At 36.4% G+C, this 26,650-nt stretch overlaps 1 protein-coding gene across 2 annotated transcripts; it reads left to right on the top strand.

The window, feature by feature from the left end:
* Nucleotides 1–26,650, top strand: SKIL (SKI like proto-oncogene). Of its 2 annotated transcripts, none has more exons than XM_070406812.1 (7): nucleotides 1–148; nucleotides 1,787–3,587; nucleotides 16,751–16,848; nucleotides 19,211–19,443; nucleotides 21,375–21,613; nucleotides 21,896–22,120; nucleotides 22,765–26,650. In XM_070406812.1, the coding sequence occupies exons 2-7, from the start codon at nucleotides 2,490–2,492 to the stop codon at nucleotides 22,918–22,920; spliced, it is 2,049 nt and encodes a 682-aa protein (XP_070262913.1). In that variant the 5' UTR covers nucleotides 1–148; nucleotides 1,787–2,489; the 3' UTR covers nucleotides 22,921–26,650. The 2 variants fall into 2 exon arrangements, with proteins under 2 accessions (XP_070262913.1, XP_070262914.1); XM_070406813.1 differs by lacking the exon at nucleotides 1–148 and adding an exon at nucleotides 913–1,036.

Here is a 26,650-nt window from a genome sequence, read left to right as displayed (position 1 = left end):
GAAGCCGTGTGTCTCCGCAGTGACGTGGGCGGGCCGAGGGCTCGGTGACGTCAGAGGGCTGTGTGTAGCGATGTGTGTGGGGTTCGGAGCGGCGCCGGCACAGCTGAAGGGAGCGGGCGAGCGGCGGCGGTGGCGGCGGCGGGCACAGGTGCGGCCGGGCTCGCCGGGGAGGACGCGGCGGGGGGCAGGGGCACGCGACCCCCGGGGAGCCGGCGGCGGCGGCGGCGGGGGGGAGCGGGGAGTCCACCCAGCTCGTCGAGCTTCCCGGGGGCAGGGAGGCCGGAGTCGGGGGTCCGGATGCGCGGGTGCCGGGTGGGGTCGGGGCCGGAGGGGGCGCGGGGCGGGTGACCTCCGGCGGATCGTGCCTCGCTGCCCCCGGCGGGGGGCGTGGGCCGGGCCGGGGCGCTGCACTTGACTCGAGCCGTCGGGATCCCGGGGACTCGGGCGCCCGTCACCGCCCCCCCTCCGCACGCCGCTCGTCTGCGCTCCGCGGGGATGCCCCGGGCTCACCCCGGCCGGCCGGCCCCCGGCGGCGTGCGGATCCCCGCGAGGGTCCCGGCTCGGCGCCCCACCCGCTCGCCGACCCTTCTCCTCCCCCTGGCCCCGGGCGGGCGTCGGCGCAGCCTCGGGGTGCCGGGGTGACACTCGAGAACTTCCCGAGGAGGGGGTGCGCGGGGGATTTCCGCCGCCCTCCGCGCGGCCGCCGCGCCGGGCCGTGTTGGAAAGGCACTTGGGGCTGTCCCGAGCCAGCGGGTCGGGGTTCCGAGGGGCTGCTCCCCTCCGCTTCCCCGCACGCCCTGCGCACCCCGAGGCGTGCCGGGTCCTGGTCCGTCACTCCTCCTCGGGGTTGAGATGGGTGGGTGGCTCTGCGTGGGCGGAGGGTTTCGGGGCGCCGGGGACTCCCCCAGCCGCGGTCTCGCCTCCTGCCCGCTTCCTCGGTCCTCGGTGTGCGTTGGCGGAGGTGCTCCCGCGGCGGGCGAGAGTCAGGACGTTGGCTAGTGGCCTCGGTCTTTTCCCCCGTTGGTTCTGTTTTACGGTAAATTGCTGGGAGTTTGGGAGTCGGAATTTTCGACGTCTTGGATAGCTTTTGGGTTTTCTCCCGGGAAAGAAGTGGAAGAAGAATCTTTTCTTTCCCCCTTCTCCTCCATTTGCATTCTTTGTGAGGTCTGTCTGCCTTGTGCTTTTTGTCCTGGATTAGACTTGTTCAGGGATGGAGGTTCCCAGGCATGGAGGCCATAGCTTTTTGGCTTCCATTCAGCACTTTCGCTAACCTGTTAAAGGAAAGTTAATTTTTGCCTACAATCATCCCAGGAAAATAGCATACACTGACAAAGTGAATTAATGTATTTAAGATTGTAACTTTGTTACATGTGGCAGATATGTTAACTTGTATCCGATTTTTTTTGGATGAAACTGGGTGTTTCTTTTTCTTTTTTTTTAAATAATGAGATGAAGTAATGGATTATTTTAGTTAAAATGGCATAATTGTGAAGCCTCTGGTACTGAGCTTTGGGTGAGATGATCTGTTTAAGGTTCTTCCTATTCGGAGTTGGAGTAGCCCTCTCCCCTTTGAGGGGTGATATTTCCCTTTACCTGTTCTCCAGATTGCTGTCCTATTTAAGTGAAGGTTCTTCTCGTTAAATGGTGTTACAGTTATAGAAGTCACTCGGGTGTCACCTTTGGTAAAGTGAACTCAGCTTAAGATTAAGAAACTGGTTTCAAACTGACCCTTTGGCCTCTGGAGCAAATTCAAATGTAACTCTCTCCCATCCCCCTTCTCTTCCAGATTAATTAAAAGAAGAATGAATAGCAGTCCTTGAAGATAACTGGGCATTTTTTTTTAAATCATCTTTTATTGTAGACGTTCAAGTGGAGTCAGAGGCTCTTACTGGTGTGAGGATTTATACAAGTCTTCAGTTTGTCAGCATAGACTAACTTCATCATTTTTAGAGAAGACATTCCCCCCCCCCCCCCCCGCCTTTTTTGGTGTCTTGGTGCCAAAAATTAAATTTGGGGGCATCATTTTGACTTGTGTTTGTGTCTAGATTTTATAACACAAGTAATTTAATAAAATTTTGACTTGTTTTGCTTAAAACCAACCAAACCATTGCATTGAACCTGGAAATCTTGAATTGAGAGAATTGGCATCTTTATTTTAATACATTTATCTGAAGACTTAAAAAAAAAAAGCAAAGGCTTTTCCAGAGGTGTGCCTCTTGAAATTCTTTATTATTGGAGACAAATTTTATAGCACTTGCAGTGAAATTATGCTAGAGTATTAGCAGAATCAAAACAGTTGCAAAATCTATTGAGTAACTTGGGGAGACCTCTCTTTGGAAGCTTCATTTTTCTATGAGTTACCAATAGAAATTTTTTGTAACATACCATATGTGAGTTACCATACGTATTGGTATACATTTTCTCCAAATAAGCAGCTAAATAACAATGCAAGTGTCAGACTTACTTATTTAATATAATAGTTTTTAGCAATGGAAAACCTACAGACAAATTTCTCCTTGGTTCAGGGCTCAAATAAAAAAATGAATGGGATGGATGATGATGGCAGCCCTCCAGTGAAAAAAATGATGACAGACATTCATGCAAATGGAAAAATGATGATAAACAAGATGCCAACAGTTAAGAAGGAACACTTGGATGACTATGAAGCACCAATGGAAACTGATGGAGAGCATGTCAAACGAACCTGTACCTCGGTGCCTGAACCTTTACATTTAAATCCCAGTTTGAAACACACTTTGGCACAATTCCATTTAAGTAGTCAGAGCTCTCTGGGTGGACCAGCAGCATTTTCCGCTCGGTATTCCCAAGAAAGCATGTCACCCACTGTATTTCTGCCTCTTCCGTCTCCTCAGGTTCTTCCTGGTCCACTGCTCATCCCTTCCGATAGCTCCACAGAACTCACCCAGACTATGTTGGAAGGGGAGTCTATTTCTTGTTTTCAGGTTGGAGGAGAAAAGAGACTCTGTTTGCCCCAAGTCTTAAATTCTGTTCTCCGAGAATTCTCACTTCAGCAAATAAATACAGTGTGTGATGAATTGTACATCTACTGTTCAAGATGTACTTCAGACCAACTTCATATCTTAAAGGTCCTGGGAATACTTCCATTCAATGCCCCCTCCTGTGGGCTGATTACATTAACGGACGCACAGAGACTATGTAACGCTTTACTGCGACCCCGCACTTTTCCTCAAAATGGTAGCATACTTCCTGCTAAAAACTCATTGGCTCAGTTAAAGGAAACGGGCAGTGCCTTTGAAGTGGAACATGAATGCTTGGGCAAATGTCAGGGTCTGTTTGCACCCCAGTTTTATGTCCAGCCTGATGCTCCCTGTATTCAGTGTCTGGAGTGCTGTGGAATGTTTGCACCCCAGACGTTTGTGATGCATTCTCACAGGTCACCTGACAAAAGGACTTGCCACTGGGGCTTTGAGTCGGCCAAATGGCATTGCTATCTTCATGTGAACCCGAAATACTTAGGGACACCTGAAGAAAAGAAACTGAAGATAGTTTTAGAAGAAATGAAGGAGAAGTTTAGCATGAGAAATGGAAAGAGAACACAATCTAAGGCAAGTGTTTTTTTTAAAATAGTAGTTTTGAATAGCAATAATGGTTTACTTTGAGATCAGAAGTTTATATTTAAATATGTGTGTTAAGGAACTGTTTATGCTCATGCAACAACGAAAAATCCTGATGTATGTAATATGTTTGTATCACATATTTTAGGCTATAAAATGCTCTTCTGTGTGTGTGTTTTCACTTGCATTTCCAAACAACCTAGTGAGAGGAGTAAGATGATTCCCATTGTACAGGTAGAGACTGAGGCTCAGAGATCAAGTGGCTTTGCCAAGATTATATAGCCAGGGAGTGGAGGATTTGGGGCTTTTTCCTCCAGTCCTGACTTCTCTCTTTCACACATCCTGCTTTTTGATGACTAAATCTGTTGTTTTCCTAGGATTCAAGATAATTTACACTTTGGTGTTATCTCCATTTGCAAATGGTGTAATAGCTAGTCAAAACAGTTCTGGTGATGGGCTTGAAACAGTGTTTTTCTAAGGTACATCTAGGATTTCTGACATTGTTAATATACTTGGATATTTAAGCTTGATCATAATTGGAAACAAATGGAAGTGAAAGATTTGTCTGAAGAATTTGTGACTCTAGTAACCAAGATTCTTTTATGAAGAAAGGAATAATTAAAAAAAATTGTGACAACTAGAATAAATAAAAGACTTAAGAGTAAATGTTAACATGAAAACCTATCAGCAAAGAGAGCTTAAACTTATTTTTCCCACTTCATTATCTGGTAGGCTAAACTGATATATTCTAAGAGTTTGAATGCCTGGGTAATGGGCAAGATTTGGGTTATTAAATACTCTGTTGATCTGGTTTTAAATATATTTTTCTGCTTGATTAAAATCAATATAATAGCTAATACTAGGTGTTTAAGATGGCAGGCATTGTTCCTGAGCAGTTTTACATGTGTAATTTTAAGGTTGGCCATGTTTCATTTTAAGAATCTAGTTTTTCCACTGTTTTTATTCCTTGAAACAATCTCTGCCCTTTCTACTTCACAGAAGAAATGAATGAAGCATATTAAATGCCAAGGTTATTCACAGCAACATGAGAACTTGGGCTAGAATATAAGATTTGGTGTCTGGTGCTTTATTATGGTGCAATTAAGGTTTTGAGGGAAATTTAATTGCAGTGTACTTTGAAGACAGTGATTTGCTCCTGAAGACCCATGAAGAGAATTTTAAACTCTTAATTCAAGTTTGCTACTTGCTGCTTTCAAAGGGTCAGCACGCCTTCAAAATTCCTTGCCTGACGCTACAAGACAAGTTCATTTAAAAAAATGTATTTATTGATTTTAGAGAGCGAGGAAGAGAGGTTGGTTGAGACATTGATTTGTTGTTCCAGTTATTTATGCATTCATTGGTTGATTCTGGTATCTTACCTGGCAGGAGGATTGAACCCAGATTCTTGGCATATGGGACAACACTCTAACCAACTGAGCTACCTGGCCAGGGTAGATGCATTCATATTGTTCAGGTGCAGTTATAACTTACTTTGAAGCAGGATTGAATTCAAGCCAGTTCTCAAATCGTTGGACTTGCTTACAGCTGCACTGCTCCCATGATAAGGCTGCTGCTTAGATAGTCTCTATATTCTCAAAATGTGGATTGCTCCTTTTGGTATTTATGATGTCTTGATATTTAGGGGCTCTACCGTTACAGTCATAAGGTAGTGACATTATTTGCCAGATATTCTTGCTCCAATTTTTGTTACTCTGACAGCATTTTTGGGATAAACTACTTTGTCTAATATTCCTGCTCTGTGTTTGTGAGAAAAATACCTGAGAACCATGATGAATGTTAAAAAAACACGCCACACGATGAATTTACTTAACTGAAACTGAATGTGCTAGTGCTAGGGTTTGGTTAAAACTGAAATCATCCCTCATTTGGATGTAGCCTTTTATTGTCTCAGAAGTTAATAATTTGAATTCATTTTTTATTTTTGGAAGATGTGAGATTTTTTTGCTGTTATTATTTTTGCAGTATTTCCTACTAGTGTATTTTGGCATTGTTTCCAAGCTTATATGAATTTTAAGCTACTTAAGGGAATTTAAAATTCCAGCATTATTATAAAGCTTTTTAAAAAAGGAGCGTTATGGGGGGTTCGTGTGTAATACATACTTGAGTGGTTGTTTCGTTGTGCTTGCCACTTTGTATTTTAAATATTTATTCCTTAAAACTTTGTGAGGTGGTTCTTTTTGAAGGTCTGTTGAACAAGTTTTCTCAGATGAACCAGTCCCAGATGGGTCACATGCTCTTGGTTGTATAACTGGTAGATGGTGGAATCGAGTTGAATGCAGGTCTTCTGACTTGAAGTCTAGTAATTTTAACTTTCCCCCCTAATTTAATAGCAGAAACTGAATTTTGAGAAACATTAACTTAAAAAAATAATTTAGTTTTGTATAATGGTTCTTAAACTCTGTATTAACTTGTATATATATACTCAGCTGTTTAACTGGGAAGGGGGCAAGGAGAGAGTCCTTGACTGGGGAACATTTTTCACCGTCTTCTGTGACAGTAAGCTGGTTGCCAAACAAACCAAATTAGATCTAGAAGAAGCTCATTTTAAAAAGTTGGCAGGCTTTTCTTTTTTTCTTTTTTAAATAAAAGAATATACCAAATATATTAACCTTATATAAAGCACTCTATGTTTAGTGTGAATACCAGTGTGATTTTGTATGTTTATGTAATTTATGTAGTTTTTGTAGTCAAAGTACTGTTTTTGGATTAAAAATACCCCTGAAACTCAATAGGCAAGTTTTTGAAATGTAGCGACTGTTAAATTATTTCTAAGGATGGAAATTATATTAGTAATGATCACCAAGCTATTTGCATAGCTAATAGCTATGTTTAATTTGCATAGCTAATAGCTATATTTAGATGGGAGAAGTAAGTGGTATAAGGTCAGTGTTCTAAGTGAAGAACTGACTATATTCTATGTGGAAACTAAAGCTATATTTTAAACTTTCTTACTCAAGTCATCACTACAAGAAATATACTTGATTTTAGATATGCCTAAGTTGCTTTGCAAAATGGCATTATAAAACTCTCTTTTTATCATTTGACTTTTTTGTTAGAAAAGTATTTAAAAGTGAACAAATATATGCAAGAATATTATATTCCTGATTTTTCTTTAAATCCTCAGTAGGTATTATTTATTTGATCTAATTCTAATTTTGTTGAATCTTACATTTTTCTCTATGGGAAAAGGTTGTTAAGCAAATTGATAATTTGTAAATAATATTTGAAGGGTGATATTTACTTCAGATTATTTTCAAGCATATTAGAAAAGCCCATTTGTAGTCAGTTGATAGATAATTATAGGTGATTCTTTACTGCTACAGTATGTAGCTGACAATTGGTAGATAATTATAGGTGATTCTTGACTGTTACAGCACATAGATGACAATCTTCACTAAGTTATAGATGGTGTATGGTCTGTAAGTATATTTATTTTTTAAAAATATGTTTTTATTGATTTCAGAGAGGATGGGAGAGGGAGAGAGATAGAAACATCAATGGTGAGAGAGAATCAGTGATCCGCTGCCTCCTGCATGCTCCCTACTGGGGATCAAGCCTGCAACCCAGTCATGTGCCATGACTGGGAATCGAATTCTGACCTGCTGGTTCATAGGTCAGTGCTTAACCACTGAACTACACCGGTCGGGCAGTAAATATTTTTAAATTAAAATTTAGATTTCTAGTGTCTAAACATGTATTAGGTAACTGAAATAATACAGTTTTTACTCTGCTTAGGGGAAAAAAAACTATAAGTTATCTGTGATGCAAATAGATGACCTAAAGATACCAACTTAAAAAACTTAAAAAAATTTTTTCTCTTAAAGCTTATTAAATATTTCACTATTTTTAATTTTACATTTTTCAGTTCATTCTGCAGAGGTGATTGGAGTAATAATAATTGTACAAAAAATTTCTCCCCTCTGGTAAGCTACTATACTTTTGTTGAGGAAGAAAATACACTTCCTTATTTGAGAAGTAAGGAAATACACTACAGAGAATGAGCAATGATAAAGGGTAGTGTTGGGACAAAATGTGTTGTGGTAGATTAGATGATATTTTGTTTTATTAGTGGTATTGTTTGCATTTTGTTAGCAGCATAAATTTTGATAAAGTTGGGGATAAGTCAGAATCTTATGAAGTATTTGTGCTCATATGAGAGACCAATGTGAATATTTTTGTTTAACTTTCTAAAATTAATAATTATCTTCTTGACTTTAGTGGCTATCTTTTTCCTGTTTTCCCAGAATATAGTTTAGCGCATGGCACATCAGAGGCACTCAGTGAAAAAAATTTTTTTTTTTAACTGAATACATTTTTGAAAAACACCACCACCACAGTTTATTTTAAAATGTTTGGAATTTTCTGGAAAAATGATGTTTTAATCTTCAATGAACACATACATAATTTGAGAATAAACTGTTGAATAACTGATCAAATGAGAGAACTGATGATAAGTATTTTGGATGTTAAGAGTCCAGAAATGCAGGATGGTTCAAACTATTATTGAACTATTTACTACTGTGTATTTGGGGGTTTTTCCTTTCCCAAAACATCTTGACTTAATTTAGAGCTATATGAAGATTATTTCTAAGACATATGATAACTGAGTATTGGGTTCAAATGTATCTCCTCTTAGTTGTTTGTACACAGTAATTACACTAGTTAGATATTTGTTTACTTATTAGAATAAAATGTGCGAGAAGAAAGTGTAAAACAGTTTATGAGAGAATTATGTTACAGGAAGAATGTTTCAATGAAATCTCTAGAATGGCTTTGGGAATAGTGCCCCCTTATGGTCTGGGAAATACAGAGTCTAGGTTTATATTCATTTACCATTAAAAAATGGTAAAACATTAAAAAATGTTGATGTTTTAAAAAAGGTCTATGATTAAAAGAACTTAGAAATTTATTCTTTTGGTTTGAAAAAAATTAACTTCAAGGAAGAAAAAAAGAGGGATAGGCCTGAATCAGTGTGTAGTCAGCCAATGGTGTTCTCATAGCTGTGCATATGTTATAATATGCCACTGGGAAAATAAGGAAGTAATCAAGAATTGGGTTAATTTCAATCCCCATAGAATTCTGGGAATGGAAAGTGATTGTGGAGCCAGAACTCAATTTGTTCAAGTAAAGAGGTAAAACTAGTTTGGGAATAGCTTTAGTAATGGCTTGAAACCTGTATTTTGCCCACATACAGAATTTTGGTCTATTGAGGGTTCAAATACCTAAAATAATTTAAGAATATTATTAGACTACAAAAAAACAAAAAGAATATATAATTAAACTATAAGCTTTTTTAAAGATGAAGTTTGCTTTAGTCACTAAATAAAGTATTATAGTCCCATGGTAGGCAGAAAGAGGAATGATTAGGAAAGGTATACAATTAATTTAAGTCATTATGATTTCTAGACTTAGAAGTGGGTCACAGAAATATGTATGTAAAGACTACGTGGAGGGTCCCCTAAGGCAGAAATTCATCTAGTTTCCAAATGTAGAATGTGGTAAATGCTTAATAAAAGATTGGGTAACTGAATGAAGAAAATCTCAGTAGTCCTGTAAATTTACCAGTGATTTTCAAGGAGGAAAATAGGATTAGTTTTAAAGCAAAGCTAACCTTTTGTTTTTATTTGTGATAATGAATTAATTTTGAGATTTCAAAGAGTGTTGAAAGTACATATTTTTTATTTTTTATTTTATGGGGCCAACGAATAAAAAAAAATGTTTAAGAAAGTAAAGATCATTTGGTAAGTAATACTAGGGGTTTTCTTTAATGTTAAAAATGAAGTGACAGTATTGGAATTTATTCCTTTTTCATAAGTAATGCTTTGTAAGTTAGTGCAAAAGCATCTATAGAGCACAAATGTTATTTATACAGGAATAGTTGTTGAAACAGTAATATTTTTGGACCAATTTTAAGGTAGTTTGCTTAAAACAGTGTTTTTCAAATTGTAGTTGTCACCCATGCAGCCTTTCTCACCGGGGGTTCCCTGAGGGGAGAATTAAGTCCTGCAGAAAATGACTTGACCAGAGTGGTGGTTTGTCGTTTCTCCCAGGGATGGTATATAGTACCATTCTAAATGCTTTGGAGAGTAGTTAATTCATTGTGTACAATGGATTCATTGGGGCATTTGGGCTTAATTCTCTTGAGAACCCCTGTTGAGAAAGGGCCAGAAGGGTCATAAAATCAATTTAGTGGCTCATCAGTATTTATTAAAAAAACACCAGATGACAGAATAAAAAATGAGCACATTGAATATAGTAAAATTAGTTAATCTACATTTTGCTATAATCAATTTACATTATTTGAAGGCCAAATAATCTGAGATCATAATTTTTTTTAAAGCACATATGCTGAAGTGGGATAGCAAAACCTTAGATTTGTACAGATTGAAACTTGACAGTAGATACTTCAGTGAAAGATATATATGACATGGAGATTTCTGGTGTTTGCAATGTTAAATGAATAGGGCACCACATAATTCCAGTACAAAAATTTATTTTTAATAGCCTGATGAACAAAATAGAAAGAGGCATGGATACATGGAACAGACTGACAGCTGTCAGGGAGGATGGAGGTGGGTGGGGGAATGGATGAAAGAAGGTAAAGGGATTAGCCAAAGAACATATATGCATTACCCATAGATACAGAGTGGTGATGGCCAGAGGGAAGGGGGAGTGGGAGCTGGATGGGGGCAGGCGAAGGGGGGAAAATGGGGACATCTGTAATAGTGTTAACAATAAAAAATAAAGTTAAGAATTCATTTTTAGAAGTCCCAGGAGTTAACAGGATTTTAAAAATCAGTTGTTGTTTTTTCAAATTGTAAAGGGAGTCACGTTGTACTTACTGACTTCACATGGCTTTTTTCCACGAAGGTTTTAAGAGTTGCACATTGTGCCTAACTGGTTTAGCTCAGTGGATAGAGCGTCGGCCTGCGGACTGAAGGGTCCCAGGTTCAGTTCCGGTCAAGGGCATGTACCTTGGTTGCGGGCACATCCCAGTAGGGGGTGTGCAGGAGGCAGCTGATCGATGTTTCTCTCTCATCGATGTTTCTAACTCTCTATCCCTCTCCCTTCCTCTCTGTAAAAAAATCAATAAAATATATTTAAAAAAAAAGAGTTGCACATTGTAAGAATTTTAAGCACTGTAAACCCCAAACTGGCTTTGTGAGGTAGGTGGTATGATTGATCTTCCAGTGTGCGGAACAGCAGACATTGCTGTAATTCCTGAAGATCTCTGTCTGATAAGTTAGTGGAGATACTTAAATCATACTGTTCCAGTTTTGCATTAGGTTGATACAGTCTAATAATTACAGTGAAATGAGGCACAAGACTAAGCCTTACAATCTCTTAAATAGCTATTTGCTACCTTGTAATCCTATCCCTATTTCGGTTGTTGAAACACTCATTCACAGCATGCTGGAGTATTGAGGAAACTTGATCCTGTGCTGAAAGATTCCATTTCTTTCCGTCAGAGTAAGAGTTGTGGGCAGCTGTCTGGCAGAGCGTCTTTTGTGTCTTTCTGAAATCATTTATTGACCACTTGAATGTCTTACTGTCGTACACAGTAAAAAGACCCTGACAGGTTGTATTCACTTTATACCTAGAGAGTTGTTGCTTAACTGTGTATTCAGTCTTGTGTTTAGTAAGGTTGCTAATGATTTACCAGTATGTTGTGATGTGCATTTAATATACATTATATTTTATTTCTTGTGTAATCACACCGTTACGGGGATTAGTCCTTCCTATGCTTACTGTCTTATAAATACACACAATGTATAGTCTTTATTTTTTATCTTTTAAAAAATATTTTTCCACATATTTTAAAAAATGTAATTCTGATTTAAATTTTGGGGGGATTTTGGAAATCCCACCAATATTTTGAAGCATTGTCTTGATTTTTTTAGTTCATCAATGTTTGTCATTAGACACAACTAAAAGTCATAAATATTAGCCTGTTCCTATAATTAAAAACTGGAGTGCTACCTACGAGTTCATTATTGAAGATAAGTCTAGGAATTTTAAAGTTTTTTTAGTACACATTTAAATGCTTGTATATGAATAGTGCTGACTGGGTGGAATTACTTTTGTATCTAGAAAGTGGTGGCAAAAATGCCTATTGGTTTTTTTTGTAAATGAAGTCAAGTTCTTTAAATTACTTCAATTGTGAGTTAGTAAGCATTGTACTACCAAAATACAATGGTTCTTTATTAGAAAATCTGATTATCAAAGGGTCATGTATATATAACACAGTAAGTTGAAACTTAGAGAAACTTTCATTAAACATTCCCTAATTTTTATTTAAAATGACCTCTTCCATACATTTTGGGATTGTTTAATTTTGCTTTTATAGATATTATTGGTTGTTTTATGACTTAGAGAAAAAGAACCTTTAGAATGAAATAAATTGTCTGAAATTTTTCTTATGTGTTTCAGGTAAGGATGCCATCTGTTCATTTTGTGGTAGATAATGGTGGGAAAGTTGGGTGATAAAAACATTTAAAACTGTTAGGCCCTAACAGTTAGGGCTTCAAGTTAAGCTACTAAATGATCTACATCTCTCCTTTGCTAAGTAGAGTAATGTATTCTATTTTAATGTTTAAATACACAAAGGAATGAATTATTCCTATATTGAAAGGTAAGATAAACGGCAGTAGATGCTCCTCTCTTGGTATCTTAATTTTTATTGCTAATCAGTAGTAGCATTACTGCTGTGCCATTTAATTATATTGTTCTTTTTTTGAAGATCTAATTTGTATGTTGAAACAAATGCAGAATAGATGAAAAAAATCTGGCATGACTGTGAATGTTCTGTTGTATAATATGTGCTTTTCTTAATTATTTTTAACACGCAGTTAGGATAATTTGTTATAAATGTGTTTATGGCTTATCGCAGCATATTAGGGAAAATTAATTCCCAACATTTTATTGTGGTTAATGTTGTCCATTTTCCCATCGTTTATATGATTTAATTTGTAGATCTGATCTCTAAAAATACATCCGAGACCTTTGGCTTCTTTGGTACTTCATGGAATAGGATATAGAATGTGAAAGGGACTATTTGTGAATTTCTTGGTAGCAGAGTAACCTTGTATAGGGCCACCCTGGAAGTTAATGAGCTACATTGTCATTCAGAATTCACTCAACAAATACTTATTGAATCCCTACTACATGCCAGGCATGGTGCTATGTACTGAAGTAGAAGAGTAAATAAGACAGTCCTTGGCCTCAAGGACTGGACCAAGCAGAGACTGGATATGAGGGATTTTGAATAGGGAGTTCAGACATTGGCTGAGGGACTGCACTAGGTGATCTTTAAGGAAGATTTTTTTTAGAACCCCTAGTTTGTGGGATTGTGTGAGAATGGGAAATCAAATAAGACAGTCTTCCAGGCTAAGAACAGAAACTAGAGAGGGATGGATGTTTAAAAATACAGGGTAGGGCAAAAGTAGGTTTATAGTTGTGAGTATACAAAAGTTTATTCTTGTATTAGTTCCCATATGAACAACTGTAAACCTAGATTTGCCCCGCCCTGTATATGAATGCACAATTACTTAAGGTGGCATCTGAAGTGTAGAGACATCATAGAAATAAAGATAAACTGAGTTTGGGTCATGAGTAAAAGTAAAATGTATACAAATCAAGCTGTAGAGTTTTGAAATGATCAAAATTGAGTTAGGTTTCAAGTCAAGATCTTTGGCTGAAGAAGTTTAGAATTTGCTTTTCTGAAGATTGGAGATTCTAGATATCCATAATAGGAAAATTTTTGAATATGTAAATCAATTTTAGTAATCTTAATTTAAAAAGTCTGGTAACAATTGATTCCTTGAGCAGTACATCCAAGATTGTTTCAAATACAAAAGTGGAACAGAGCTTCCTTTATTTTCTAAATAATGAGTTTAACAAGTGACTTCTAGAGAAGAAAATCTCTCTTTTTTTTGTTAATCCTCACCTGAGGATATTTTTTCCCTAGAGGCCCAGTACATGAAATTCGTGCACAGGTAGGGTCCCTAATGGCTGCTGGCTGGGACCTCCCTTCCCCCCGGCTGCCTGCTGCCGCCGGCTGGGGCAGGGTCGGGTGGAGGGGGGGAGGGCTGTGGGCAGTTGGCTGGCCGGCCCCGTCCACTGGTCGAACTCCCAGTCAAATTCCTGGTTGAGGGGACAGTTTGCATATTAGTGGCAGGTGGCCAGGGAGGAGCCCAAGCTGGCGATGCTCGCGCTCATCCTGGCCAACTTGTACCTGTGGCCACCACTTAGAAGCACTGCCGTGGAGTTGGGAGAGGCTCCTGCTGCTGCAGCTGCACTTGCCAGCCATGAGCCTGGCTTCTAGCTGAGCGGTGTCCCTCTGTGGTGGTCAGTGCGCATCATAGTGACTGGTCGACCCGTTGTTTGGTTGTAACGGTCGCTTAGGCATATATATATATAAAATATAAAATAATTTAACTATGTCATGTTGACTCACGACTTTGTAAACATCAGTTATTATACTCCGTTGTGATGAGGGTAAGGGCCAATTGAGATACATTAAATTATTTGCCCTGGCCTATGGTAAAGCCCTCAAATTGCATTGCTTTTTGAATAGTTTTTATGTTTGCATTATGTTGTAATTCATCTCTTTGGGCTGTCAGCTGTCACCAGGCATCTATCATTTAGTATTTCTGTTGCCAGCAGTTGATCCCTTTCTGACTTACTAGTAGGACTAAGCTGTAGGCCAAGAAACTGTAAAGAAGTGATTGGCTTACTTTATTAATAAGCAGTTGATTTTGCCTCAGATTCTGAACTTTTTTAGAGTATTTGATCAGGATTGTGGGTTTAGAAAAAATTCTACTCTTATATAGAGTCTAGAGACCCTCAGTGAATGCGTAACTCTTAAATCTTTTCAAAATAATCATTCTTTTCCCTATGATCGTATGGTCTTAGTCTTTCAAATTCCTTGCCCAGTAATTATTATTATTTTTTAAAAGATTTTTAAGCAGTAACTGGTTTGGCTCAGTGGATAGAGCGTCAGCCTGCGGACTCAATGGTCCCAGGTTCGATTCCGGTCAAGGGCATGTACCTTGGTTGTGGGCACATACCCAGTAGGGAGTGTGCAGGAGGCAGTTGATCGATGTTTCTCTATCATCGATGTTTCTAACTCTCTATCCCTCTCCCTTCCTCTCTGTAAAAAAATCAATAAAATATGTTTAAAAAAAGGTTTTTAAATTGATTTTTAGAGAGAGAGGAAGGGAGATGGAGAGAGAGAAATACATATTGATGGTGAGAGAGAAACATCGATCAGGTGCCTCCTCCGTGCCCCCCCCACCCCCCCCCACCTCCCTACCTGGGATCGATTCTGAAACCTGGGCATGTACCCTGACTGGGAATCAAACCGGCAACCTTTCGATGCATGGGATGATGCCCAGCCAACTGAACCATACCGGCCAGGGCTTGCCCAGTAATTCTTAACAAAAATGTTGATCTACCAATACAAATCACCATATTTTTGTTTGTGGCTTTTAATTGGCGTTAAATCATCTTCTTATTGGTCAAGTTGTATAATGTGTGCTCCAAAAGCTGTTTCCTTTCTGTTTTGAGCTAGTTGTGTTGGGGCAGTGGGTTACCTGTCAGGCCTTTCCTTTCCTGAGTCTCTTCAATCTGCTTTGGTTTCCCCTATTAGCAGGATCTCCCTAACCAAACCATGGACAATTTGTGAATTTGGTTATGCTTTAATCACAACTGCTTAGCATCTGGAGATGTTTCCATTCCTTACTTAGTTTCTTGGTTCTGAACTGGAATATTAGGATGTCAGGCAAAACAGTTTTCCAAGTTTTCTTGGTATTTAGTGGCTATCCCCTGAGTGCTGTGTTTATGCATTCTCAAATGAGGTGTCATTCTCCACATACCTTACCTAGTTGCAGAATTAACTAGGGAGGGTCAGAATATCCAGTTCTCCTTTTTGTCTCCTCCTTCCTTCTGTATTTCATCCCCAGCTTCCTTCTCCCTCACTCCACTAGGTTTGTCTGTTAACCTCCTATCTTTGTTGCTCACTTGAACCAGGGCTTCTCTCAGCTTCTTTCCTCTTCTCCATTAGTGAGTCTTGCCCCCTTTCAAGGAACCCTTTTCCCAAAAGAGCAGGGTAATTACTGTAATATTAAATAGGGAGGGAAGACTACAAAGCAAACCGGAATAAGAGAGAAATTAGTAACACAGGTTATTCTTTTCTGTTTCAGTTTCTGAACCTCAGTTTTCTAATCTGTGAAATAGAGATAATAATATCTACTTAATGAGGTATTTGTTGGAATTAAGCAGGATGCATATATATATATGAGAAGTGTGTGTGTGTGTGTGTGTGTGTGTGTGTGTGTGTGTATTTCTTATCAGGTAGATACTCAATAAGTAGTCAGTTATATTCTCCTTTTCCTTTATTTACAGATACAGTTTATGAGGAAATACGGTTTACTGATAGGTGTTGGCAGACAAAGTAATTTCACGCTTAGTTTGGCAAGGTATTTATTACTGTAGATTGTTATTACAGTATTAACAAATACTGTATGGATATGGATGGGTTATATTCCAGCTGGTTGTAGCAGTGAAGAAGAATCAGAACTTACCAGTTCTATACATTTGCAGGGTACTGTTATTTAAAATGGGTTTTAAAGTTTTAAAAATCCTCATCAAAGGATATGTTTATTGATTTTAGGGAGGGAGGGAGAGAGGTAGAAAGAGGAAGAGGGAGAGGGAGAGAGAGGCAGAAACATTGATTGGTTGCCTTTTGTACTCGCCCTATTGGGGATGGAGCCCATGACCTTTTGGTATATGGAATGGTGCTCTCACCAACTGAGCCACCCAGCCAGGGCTAAAATGGATTTTTAAAATAGATGTTGTAAGTATGAAATTGGATGAAATCACTTGTGGTAATCCCTGTTAACATGCACACTGAAACTGTTTGCAGTGGGATAGATCATGTAGCAGTCCCTGAGTTTCAAGTGACCAGGCATGGTACTTTAAGGAAAGATTGTTTTATTAGAAGATGACTGTTAATGTAACTCTTCTTTCTCAAGGTTCTCCAGGGACACGCTATGACCCTGTCAAGTTGACACTTTAAAATTTTAACCATCACACCTTCTCTCAATAATCTTCCCGTCTACATTTTTCTACAGATAGATACACCATCAGGAATGGAATTACCGTCATGGTATCCTATTATAAAGCAGGAAAGTGATCATGTTTCTCAGACACATTCATTTTTACACCCTAGGTGAGTGAGTATTGTCTCACTAACTCTTCCTTCCTCCCTTCTGTTGTCCTCCCTCCCTCCCTCTTTCCCTCCTCCCTCCCTCCCTCCCTCCCTCCCTCCCTCCCCCCTTCTTCCCTCCCTTCCTCTATATGTCAGGTACTATTCTAGACCCTGGGAATTCATGATATAGCTTTAGGCTTTCTTGTTAATCAATGAAATGAATTGTAAATTGTATTGAACATTTATATTAACCTTTTAAAATTTTTTATTTATTTTAGTGAGAGAGGGGAAGAGAAAGAGAAAGAGAGAAACATTGATGTGTTATTCCACTTTTTTGCATTCATTGGTTGCTTCTTGCATGTGCCCTGACTGGAGATCGAACCTGCAACCTTGACGTATCAGGATGATATTCTAACCAACTGAGTTACCCAGCTAGGTCCAAAATAACCTTTCTTGGGTTTTTATGTTTTTTTCTAGAAATGCGTCTTTTCATTTTTGCCCTGAAGTAAAAACAAAAGTTTTCTTTTAATTTCCTTACCTTTCTTCAAGAGGTAAATCACTCTTCAAAAGTTTGGTGTGCAACTTTGATTTTTAAAAAGAAATCTTTTTGAAACTTAGACGCTTTCATAGTAACCACACCCCTCAAAGTAAAGTTTTCATATTTTCAATAAGAATGCTCCTTATTTATTCAGTCCTAAAGTTTTATCTGCTACTATAAATATATACTAGTATTCTCCACAAGCATGGTGATGAAGAATCTTAGTCTTATTTTCATTTGCACAATTCCTATATTCTTACTGCGTTTGAAATCTTTGGGTAGTATTAAACCTGTCAGTTTTCTTAGCAGAATGTTAAATTTTCATCCTCAGAATTAATGTAATTGGTAAAAAAAAGAACAAAATAGATGTGTCCTATACAATGAGATGTAAGAAATTATTTAGAATTTAGAGCAAGCATGTCAGACTTGCGGCCAGCAGGCTGCATGCGGTCCACAACGAATATTTTTGCAGCCCAGCCAAAATAACAGTATGTAAGAAGCATTTTAATAAAAATTCCATAACTTAATATTTACAATATACATAATTAATAATAACGAACTACAACGTTCGCTAATGACTGATTATTATAATTGCGTTGCATTCATTTCCCTTACGTGCCTTACGCGCAGGCGCACCATTTCTCTCCACTAATACTAGCAGCGAATATTTTAGCAGCTGATTGCCATGTCATTAGTCTTGGACTGACTTGTTTGGTGTGTGCAACAGAAAATATTTCGCTTTTGGAGAACAAGAAAAATAGGTTTATTTGAGTTACGCTTATTAATTTGTGCAGTTATTCAGTGTCTAGTAAGTTAATGTTCAAGAAAAAATATTAATTTTTATTAAAATGTCCTATTATCTTATGTTAACAATTACTCATTTTGGGCCCTTTGTATTAAGCATGTCTCTATCGAAATAAACCTACGTTTCTATGAAAATTGAAGTTTTTGTTTCTTTGTGGCCCACATAAACTTAAACCTTGTTTATTTGGCCCGTGATACCTTTGAGTTTGACATGTTTGGTTTAGAGAATAAAGTATTATGTCAGTTAAATGGTTGCATCTTTTGGCTAAAGGTCATAAAGATTGTAGTTAATCATATGATACTTAAATATCTAGCTCGTCTCTGTTCCATGAGTCTCAGATAATGTACTGAACAATTTTATGTGAACTTCAAGCAAAATTGGTAGATATCCCTTTGATCTTAGTTTTGCACAATTTACTGTTACTGTTTTATCAAATACATAGGAAGTACAAAAGTATTTTAGAAGATTGCTCTGTTGGGTTTGATACGTTCAGAATGCCTGTTCTCTCTCTGAGCTGTTTAAGATGGAAGGGCCCTGGGAGCAGTTGGTCTGTGGTGAAACAGGCCATAGCCAAGAAGTGTAGGGCTGAATCAGCCTCACCATAACAAAGAACAAGGATTTGTTTTTTTAGAGGAGTGATGGGCAAGAAAACAGTCCTCCAAAGTAGCATATAGTGTTTTCTTTCTGAGTAAACCTTACCTACTTGGGGCTGTAAATAGCTCTGTTAAAGCGCTTTGTGCTTTTAGTTCTCAGGTGGTTTTGAGGGAAGGAGAAGAAACTGTGATTTTCTTTCCTAGTGAGTATCCTTTTAGTTCTTAGAAATTATTTTTTGCAAAATAACAAAAATCTCTCCATGATTTTGCTTTTACTGCCTAAAATACTGACTTTTTCAAGAATTCTTTTCTGTGACCCTTATTTTCTTAGTTGTTATGTTGCCTGTTTTGGTGGGAAAAAAATTGTTTAACCATAGAAATAGATGTAACACATTTTGCGTTTTACCTAAATGTAATGTGTCTTATTATGCCTTTCTTTGTTTTCAGCTACTACTTATACATGTGTGATAAAGTGGTTGCCCCAAATGTGTCACTCACTTCGGCTGTATCCCAGTCTAAAGAGGTCACAAAGACAGAGGCAGGAAAATCCATACCAAGACAGCCAGAGAAGCCTTACAGTAGTGGAAGACATCAAAAAACAGTGTCTTATCCAGAAGTCTCACTGGAGGAACAGGAGAAAATGGATTTAAAAACAAGTAGAGAAGTACGTAGACATTTAGGTAAGTATTTCTATATTTAAATTCAGTATTAAAAAGTGTTAGGTATTTGATTTTTCAAAGAGGATTTCTGTTTAAGGGACTTTTTCAGATAATTGAGGTTTTTATTGTAAAAAATGTTGAGTGACTTCTTAGAACATCAATTGCTGTACTTTTCTAGAATGGTGATGGCTATAGCGGCTAATGAGATAGATATATAGGTTACACAGCTTCATGCTTGCAAGTGACTTTTGTCTGATTATTTTTTCCCCTTCCTGCCTTTTCTTTGCTTTCAAATTTCTTCAAAAGGTCCTTATTTTTCTTTTTAATTTTCTGTGAACTGAGAAACCATTTAACTTATAATGCCAAGAAGTATATGTAAGTGTATTTAGGTATAGGACTCAGGGAAACTTAGTCATGGAATAAAGAAGGATTGAAAACTTGTAGCTGTGGGAGCCAGGCAGATGGCACAAATGCAGAATGTTGGCTGGACATCTAAAAAAAAGCTGCCTAGTTACAGTGCCTTTTATAACACTGTGGACCAAGCAAGATATGTTCACTCAAATGCTGCCTCGTTACCCTCCATGTAGCAGCAGAGCTTTGCTTATAGCTTAGGGAAATGTGACAGTTATTTCAGCTTTGTGGGAGCCGTTGAAGAATCTGTAGTCATTTAACTTTTCATACATAATTGAGATTCTTTTTTGGGGGGGGGGGGGGTTGTACTTTAATTTTGAGAATTTTAAAACTTAGGTTCTTTTGGATTTAAATATGGTACATAATTACTAGTGTACCATTAAACTCTATTTGCATTATATTTTATTTCCCAAATTAGTGAATTCTAGTGATTGTTAAAAAGTTATTGAGATATAATTCATTTACCTTAAATTTACACTTTTAACATGTAAGGTACAGTGGCTTTTTAGTAAATTCACAAAGTGTGCAATGATCACAACTATTTAAATTTGAACTTTTTCATCACCCCAAAAGAAACTATAATCCATTGGCAGTTAACTCTCCATTCTCCCCTGTCAACCACTAATCTGTTTTCTATCTTTATGGATTTGCCTATCCTGGACATTTCATATAAAAAGGATGATACAACATGAGGCCTTTTGTTGTCTGGCTTCTTTTACCGTCTTGATTTCCATAGCTCTGTAATAAGCTTTGAAATTGGTAATTGTGAATTCTTACTTTGTTACTCTTTCTAAAGATATTTTGGTTATTTTGGATTCCTTGCATTTCCATATGAATTTTAGAATCAGCTTGTCCATTTCCAATGGGATTTTGATAAGTATTGCATTGAAAAAGTAGATTAATTTGTTATTACCAGATATCTTAGTTTGTTTGGGCTGCTATAATAAAAATACCATAGGCTGGGTGGCTTATTCCACAAACATTTATTTTTCATGGTTCTAGAGGCTGAAAGGTCTAAGGTCAGCAGATTTGGTGCCTGGCAAGGCCCTACTTTCTGGTTCACAGATAGCCATCTTCTCACTGGGTTCTCACATGGTGGAAAGGATGGGAAAGCTCTCTGGAGACACTTATAATGGCGTAAATCCTGTCATGGTGGCTCTCGCCTTATGACCTTATAATTACCTCCCAAAGGCCCCATCTCCTAATACATCACATCAGGGGTTAGGATTTCAATATGAATGCTGGGATAGCGAGGAGGTCACTAACATTCAGTTCATGACACCATCTTAACAGTATTAAGTCTTCCGATCCATGAACATGGGATGCCTTCCTATTTGTGTAGGTCTTTAATTTCAATGTTTTGTCATTTTCGTTTTTCAAGTCTTGTACTACTTTTGTTAAAGTTATTCCTAGGTATTTTATTCTTTTTTATTTCATTTGTAAATGGATTTTTTTTTTCCTTAATTTCATTTATGGATTGTCCTACTGACTTTTAGCAGAGTGATATTCATACTTTGTTACTTTATTTTTGCCTCTTAAAGATCCATCAATCTCAAATAACTCTGTAAGTAAAAAGAAACCTGAGTCTACCACTTGTAACATAATCAGAGACACAAGCAAGGCGGGAATTGACCATGATGCAGCAGCTTCATCTCCACTTGTCAAAGATGTCATTTGTGAAGATGATAAAGGAAAGATCATGGAAGAAGTAATGAGAACTTATGTAAAACAACAGGAAAAATTGAACTCAATTTTGCAGAAGAAGCAACAACTTGAGATGGTAAAGTTGTTATCTAACTAATAGCCCTAATGAAGATACTTTTGCATATTCTTAAAAATAGTCAAGATGAGATGCTGCAAATTTAAGATTATTTTTTTTTACACTCATAATCAGTTTTAATATACTTTTAAATTTTTAGAGAAAACCTTTTCAAGATAATTACCTCCACATAGAATTGATATGACAGCTGAATTTTAGATATTTTATGTAGTATTTTTTCTTGAGTTGAAATTTTTAACATGGAAGTAAGTACAAATTGTAATGTGATTTTGTATATTACAGGAAGTTGAAATGTTGAGTAGTTCAAAAGCAATGAAGGAACTTACTGAAGAACAGCAGAATTTACAGAAAGAGCTTGAATCTTTGCAGAATGAGCATGCTCAAAGAATGAAAGAATTTTATGTTGAACAGAAAGACTTAGAGAAAAAATTAGAGCAGGTAATGAAGCAAAAATGTACCTGTGACTCAAATTTAGAAAAAGACAACGAGGCTGAATATGCAGCACAGGTAAGAATTACTCAGTTTGTATAATGTTGCCCTTTCAGTGTGGAAATTGAAGCTGTTACCTTCTCTGTTAAATAAATTATTTTTTGTCAAGCTCATTGGGATTTCAAAACTTATAATTCTTTTCAAAAACACAACTTTATGCGATATCATTCAAGATGATTTTTTTACCTTGATTTATTTCTTGAAACTTTTATTGGGTTTCTGTAGTGTAGTTGCCAAAATTGATAATTTCTAGCTATCTGAATATCAAGTGTTACATTATTTTAAAATATTGGCTTTCAAATAAAAAAATTAACAAACATGAATTGTTGACCACTATGTTCAAAAGCACGGGAGCAAAAATGAATAGTAGCTTACTTCTTAGGAAAGATGAACAAATAATACTTGACATGGGCAGGCTGTGATGATGAGAGGTATGCTAAAGTGTAGGGCATAATGAAAGTACGCTAGGTGTTCAGTCCTCCTTACCCTTGGTTTTTCCCTCAGTCAATGTCAGAGCAATAGTATTAGCTAATCAAGGTTTGTATATGCATGAAATTGTTCATTTTGTAAAGAGTAATTTGAAGGGCAATTTTTGCCGTGATGTGAGGATTAAGTGGAAACACAAAACAATGAAAACTGACACAGTCTTTTAAATCACACAGCTGGCAGAACTAAGACAGAGATTGGACCATGCCGAGGCTGATAGGCAAGAGCTCCAAGATGAACTCAGACAGGAACGGGAGGCAAGGCAGAAGTTAGAGATGATGATAAAAGAGCTAAAGCTGCAAATTTTGAAATCAAAGACTGCTAAAGTATAGAAACCTTTGAAGAGATTCATCTGTGTGTTCCTGACAGAGTTTATTTTTGTTTGTTTGCTTTGGTAATTGAATTCTGAACTGCTTATTTGCATGAAGATAACTAGGCATTCTATCCATTTGTAGATCAGAGAAAGTGGAGAGATTATATATTAGTACATAAATTTTTACATTTCCAAATGAATGAAAATGTGTTTCTTTGTACTTTTTTTTCCCAAACAGCTCAGTAACAATACTCTATGGTTTCAACTATTAGATAATCTGCCTATATTTCTAATGCAAATTTAACAGTTGTATACTTTTTAAAAGCTGCATTGTGTGATGAAAAATAGTTGTGAATTTTGTGATCCATATTTCAAACTCAATTTTAGATACAATGGTGGTTGTCATATTTCAAATATATGGAGATATTCAAGGGGTTGAATCTCCTTTTTTCATTATTACAATCTCCTTTTGAAGTTGATATGCTATACTCATTATTATATACAAAATTTGCTTTTATTTTGTTCTTATTATGGAATGAATTTTCTTCATTTCTCTTCTTAATGTCTCCTGAGAGACATTTTGTCAAAAGAAAAATTTCATTCATGAGGTTACAGCACACCCCATGGGCATAATGGGGATGGATAATATGCTTTGTTATAATCCTGCTGCTAAACGCAAGAAACAGTTGTAATTTTTTTTTTTGCTTTAAATATGGTTATATTTAGATATTTTTTTTAATGCAGCAACTTCAGGAGAGGGAATAAAATGTAAAAATTTCTTTGTTAAATGTTTATGTTGTTAAATAGTGGTGTTGAAATGTTACTGTTCTTGAGAAAAACTGATACCATTGATTTCTATACAGTCCATAATCTTCCTGTACAGTTTTTATATGTAGTTATGGGGCTTACTGAAATTTATATAATGGATTTGTTTTCCTTACTGCCTTTGTTTTCCTTTAAGTTGTAAAATATTAAATGTCTTAAAGGTTATTTTGGACTTTTGTATGTTTAAATGTTAAGTCTTATCAAAATTTGCACAAATGGACCATTTCAATTACTACTTAATATCAAAGTCAGGAATTTACAGTCAACTGATAGAGTGTGTGATAGATTAATATAGGAAAGTTTAGTTATCTGCTAAAGGATTTTTAGATAATTTTTAGGAGATAGGAATCTTATAGTTTAGGAGAGAGCAACATCTGCACTTTTTTTTTCCTTTTGCACAGAAAAGTGTCATTTTTTTAATGGCAAAGTTCATATTAGTTAATTCTTGGCTTAAGAGATATTAGGTGAAATTTTTAGTATGCATTTTTTTTAAGGAAGTTTCCTGAAGCTACTATTAATTGACATTATTAGCCCATGAATTTTATGTTTCTCATGTTCTTGCCTAAGGTACTGAATGAAATTACTTGAGCTAAATCTATTTTTAAAATAAATTAGCTAGGGTTATGTACTATTCCCAGCATAGATGATAGGTACTCTAATGGTATAGAACTTCAAAAATCAGTAGGTTATCATTTAACCAGTTATTTTCATATTTTACTTAATGGTACTAATGTATCCTAAAAGGATTTTATAATTCTCAAAGTATAGTTTTTTCACTAGTGTGAACTAAATGTATATTTTCAATTTACCATTTAAATTTTGCTGTATTAATCCTGCAATTTAATTTGTTGATTTTTGGAATCTCCTCAAGGAGGAACAGATGTTAAAAAATGACATACGAGAACAATGTTAAAAATGACATACCCTCCTAATACCTTTTATTTAAATTGGAGAAAGAAAAATCACAGAGACATTCTACGATACAGTTTCATTTTAGTTGTGAATTAGTGTCACAGCTAAGCTTTTTGGGTGACTTAACTTAAGCTCTTATAATTTTCTTTTATTCTAATCACTCAAAATCTTTCTACTCATGTTACTTAGTAAATGATAAGCTTGCTTAAGTTTCAACCCAAAACTTCTAAATTGCTTAATCTTTGAAATATGTTACTTTAAAAACCTAAATAGTGCTTAAATACCTTCAAATTATCATAAACTCTTAATTTAGAATTGAGTGAAATATTTTTTTCTGGTCCTTCACATAATAAAAACTTGTCACATGTATAGTCTTCATTTTCCCCAAGATACATTGATGTTGCCATAGGTTTCTGTCTAACTTCCTTGAATATAGTTTTTTTAGTCAATTGTAAATGTACCTATTCTGGTGAAAAGTAATTTTAAGTTAAACTGTACCCCATAGCTTGAAAATACAGAGATTTTGTAATACTTTAAAAGTGGCCTCTGCTAAATTATCTTGCCCATATAAACTTACTCTATTCTTTGCATGCTCATTTTGTGTGTTGATTGCTATCTTAAAGTTTGTTTTGGTGTTGTTTTTGCGTGCTAATTCATTAAGCAAGCAGATTTTCCCTCAGATTTTATAATACTCTATTTAGAAAAAATACAAAAATTATTACTTTAAAAAGCTGCATTAAAGGAACAGCCTATTAAAAGTGCTAAAGCATCTTTAGAAGGAAGGGAACAATATTAGCTTACTGGGTGGTAGGTGATGTTTAATTTGGGTGATGATAGTTTCTGTACTTTATAAGGAAAAGGTACCAAATCTATAAAGGTAGTAAAGTAAAATCTGTCATTGAGGAAGCTCAAAACCACCCTGATTTCACAAATTAACTTGTAAACACTATGAAAGGATTTGACTGACAACGTAAGTTTGGCTTGTGCTTTATTTTTGTAAAGCATATTCTTTTGCTTGAATTTCCGTGTCCATGAGAATTAGGATGTTTCATGCTTCTTGAACTAATTTTATAGCCTATTTAATATATTACCAGTTGGAATATAAATCATTTGTACATATTGAATTAAAAACCAATTACTAAAGTAGGTGAAATAGACTGAGTACAAATTTGCAGATTATTCATTTATTTGAAGTCATGACGGAACAACCAATTTATTTGCACATCTGTGGCCTCTGAGGGAAAGTAAAATGATAAATGAGTAACATGCTTAAGGTAGTTCCCTAAAATTAATTGTAAAGCTGGTGTTGAAGGTTTTTGATCAGCTCTAAAATTTTCTTCTCAACAAAAAGACTTATGTTGTGATTGTTTAGGGAACAATCTTTATTTGGTTTTATGCATTTAATCTGCACAACAGGACATTAAAAAATAATATAATGAAAAGATGTGCTCAGACTATACATCTATTTCTGTGCTTGGAACTACTTGTTAATAGTTTTTAATTGAAGCTGTCAGCAATAAGGGACACATTACTGATGTATTATATATTGTGGGATTGAATAAGCAGCTTAATTTTTTTCTAGTATAGAATACTTGTGCATTTCCGTTGGGAAAATTTATATAGGTATTCTATATTGCATCTTGTTTAAAAGGACAGTCTTTTTGTTTCGTTTGTAAAATCAATTTTAAATGGCTTTAAACTACATAATGCAATTGGGGCCTGTTTTTTAAATAATATAATTAAATGTCTTATATAGTGCTACTGTTTTTGAATTAGAAAGTGATCAAATGTAATAACAAATTTAAAAGTTAAGCCCAGAAAACAAAAGTGTATTAAATTAGTTGAATGTAAAATTTACAAGATTTTCTTCAATATAGATACCTCAACTTGAAAATAAAGCACAGCATACTTAAAGTAGTTCTAGTAGAAATGTCCTACCTAAATTACTACATCTAGGACACCTTTTGGGGGATTATAGTTTGGGAGAAATAAAATATACTTGTTTTTAACCA

The sequence above is a fragment of the Myotis yumanensis genome, unplaced genomic scaffold (genome assembly GCF_028538775.1).
Source record: "Myotis yumanensis isolate MYYU_CA2020_CCGP unplaced genomic scaffold, mMyoYum1.0.hap1 SCAF_2, whole genome shotgun sequence".
Classification (NCBI taxonomy): Eukaryota; Metazoa; Chordata; class Mammalia; order Chiroptera; family Vespertilionidae; genus Myotis; species Myotis yumanensis.
The sequence above is the reverse complement of the archived record's forward strand: the minus strand, read 5'-3'. Positions and strand labels throughout refer to the sequence as shown.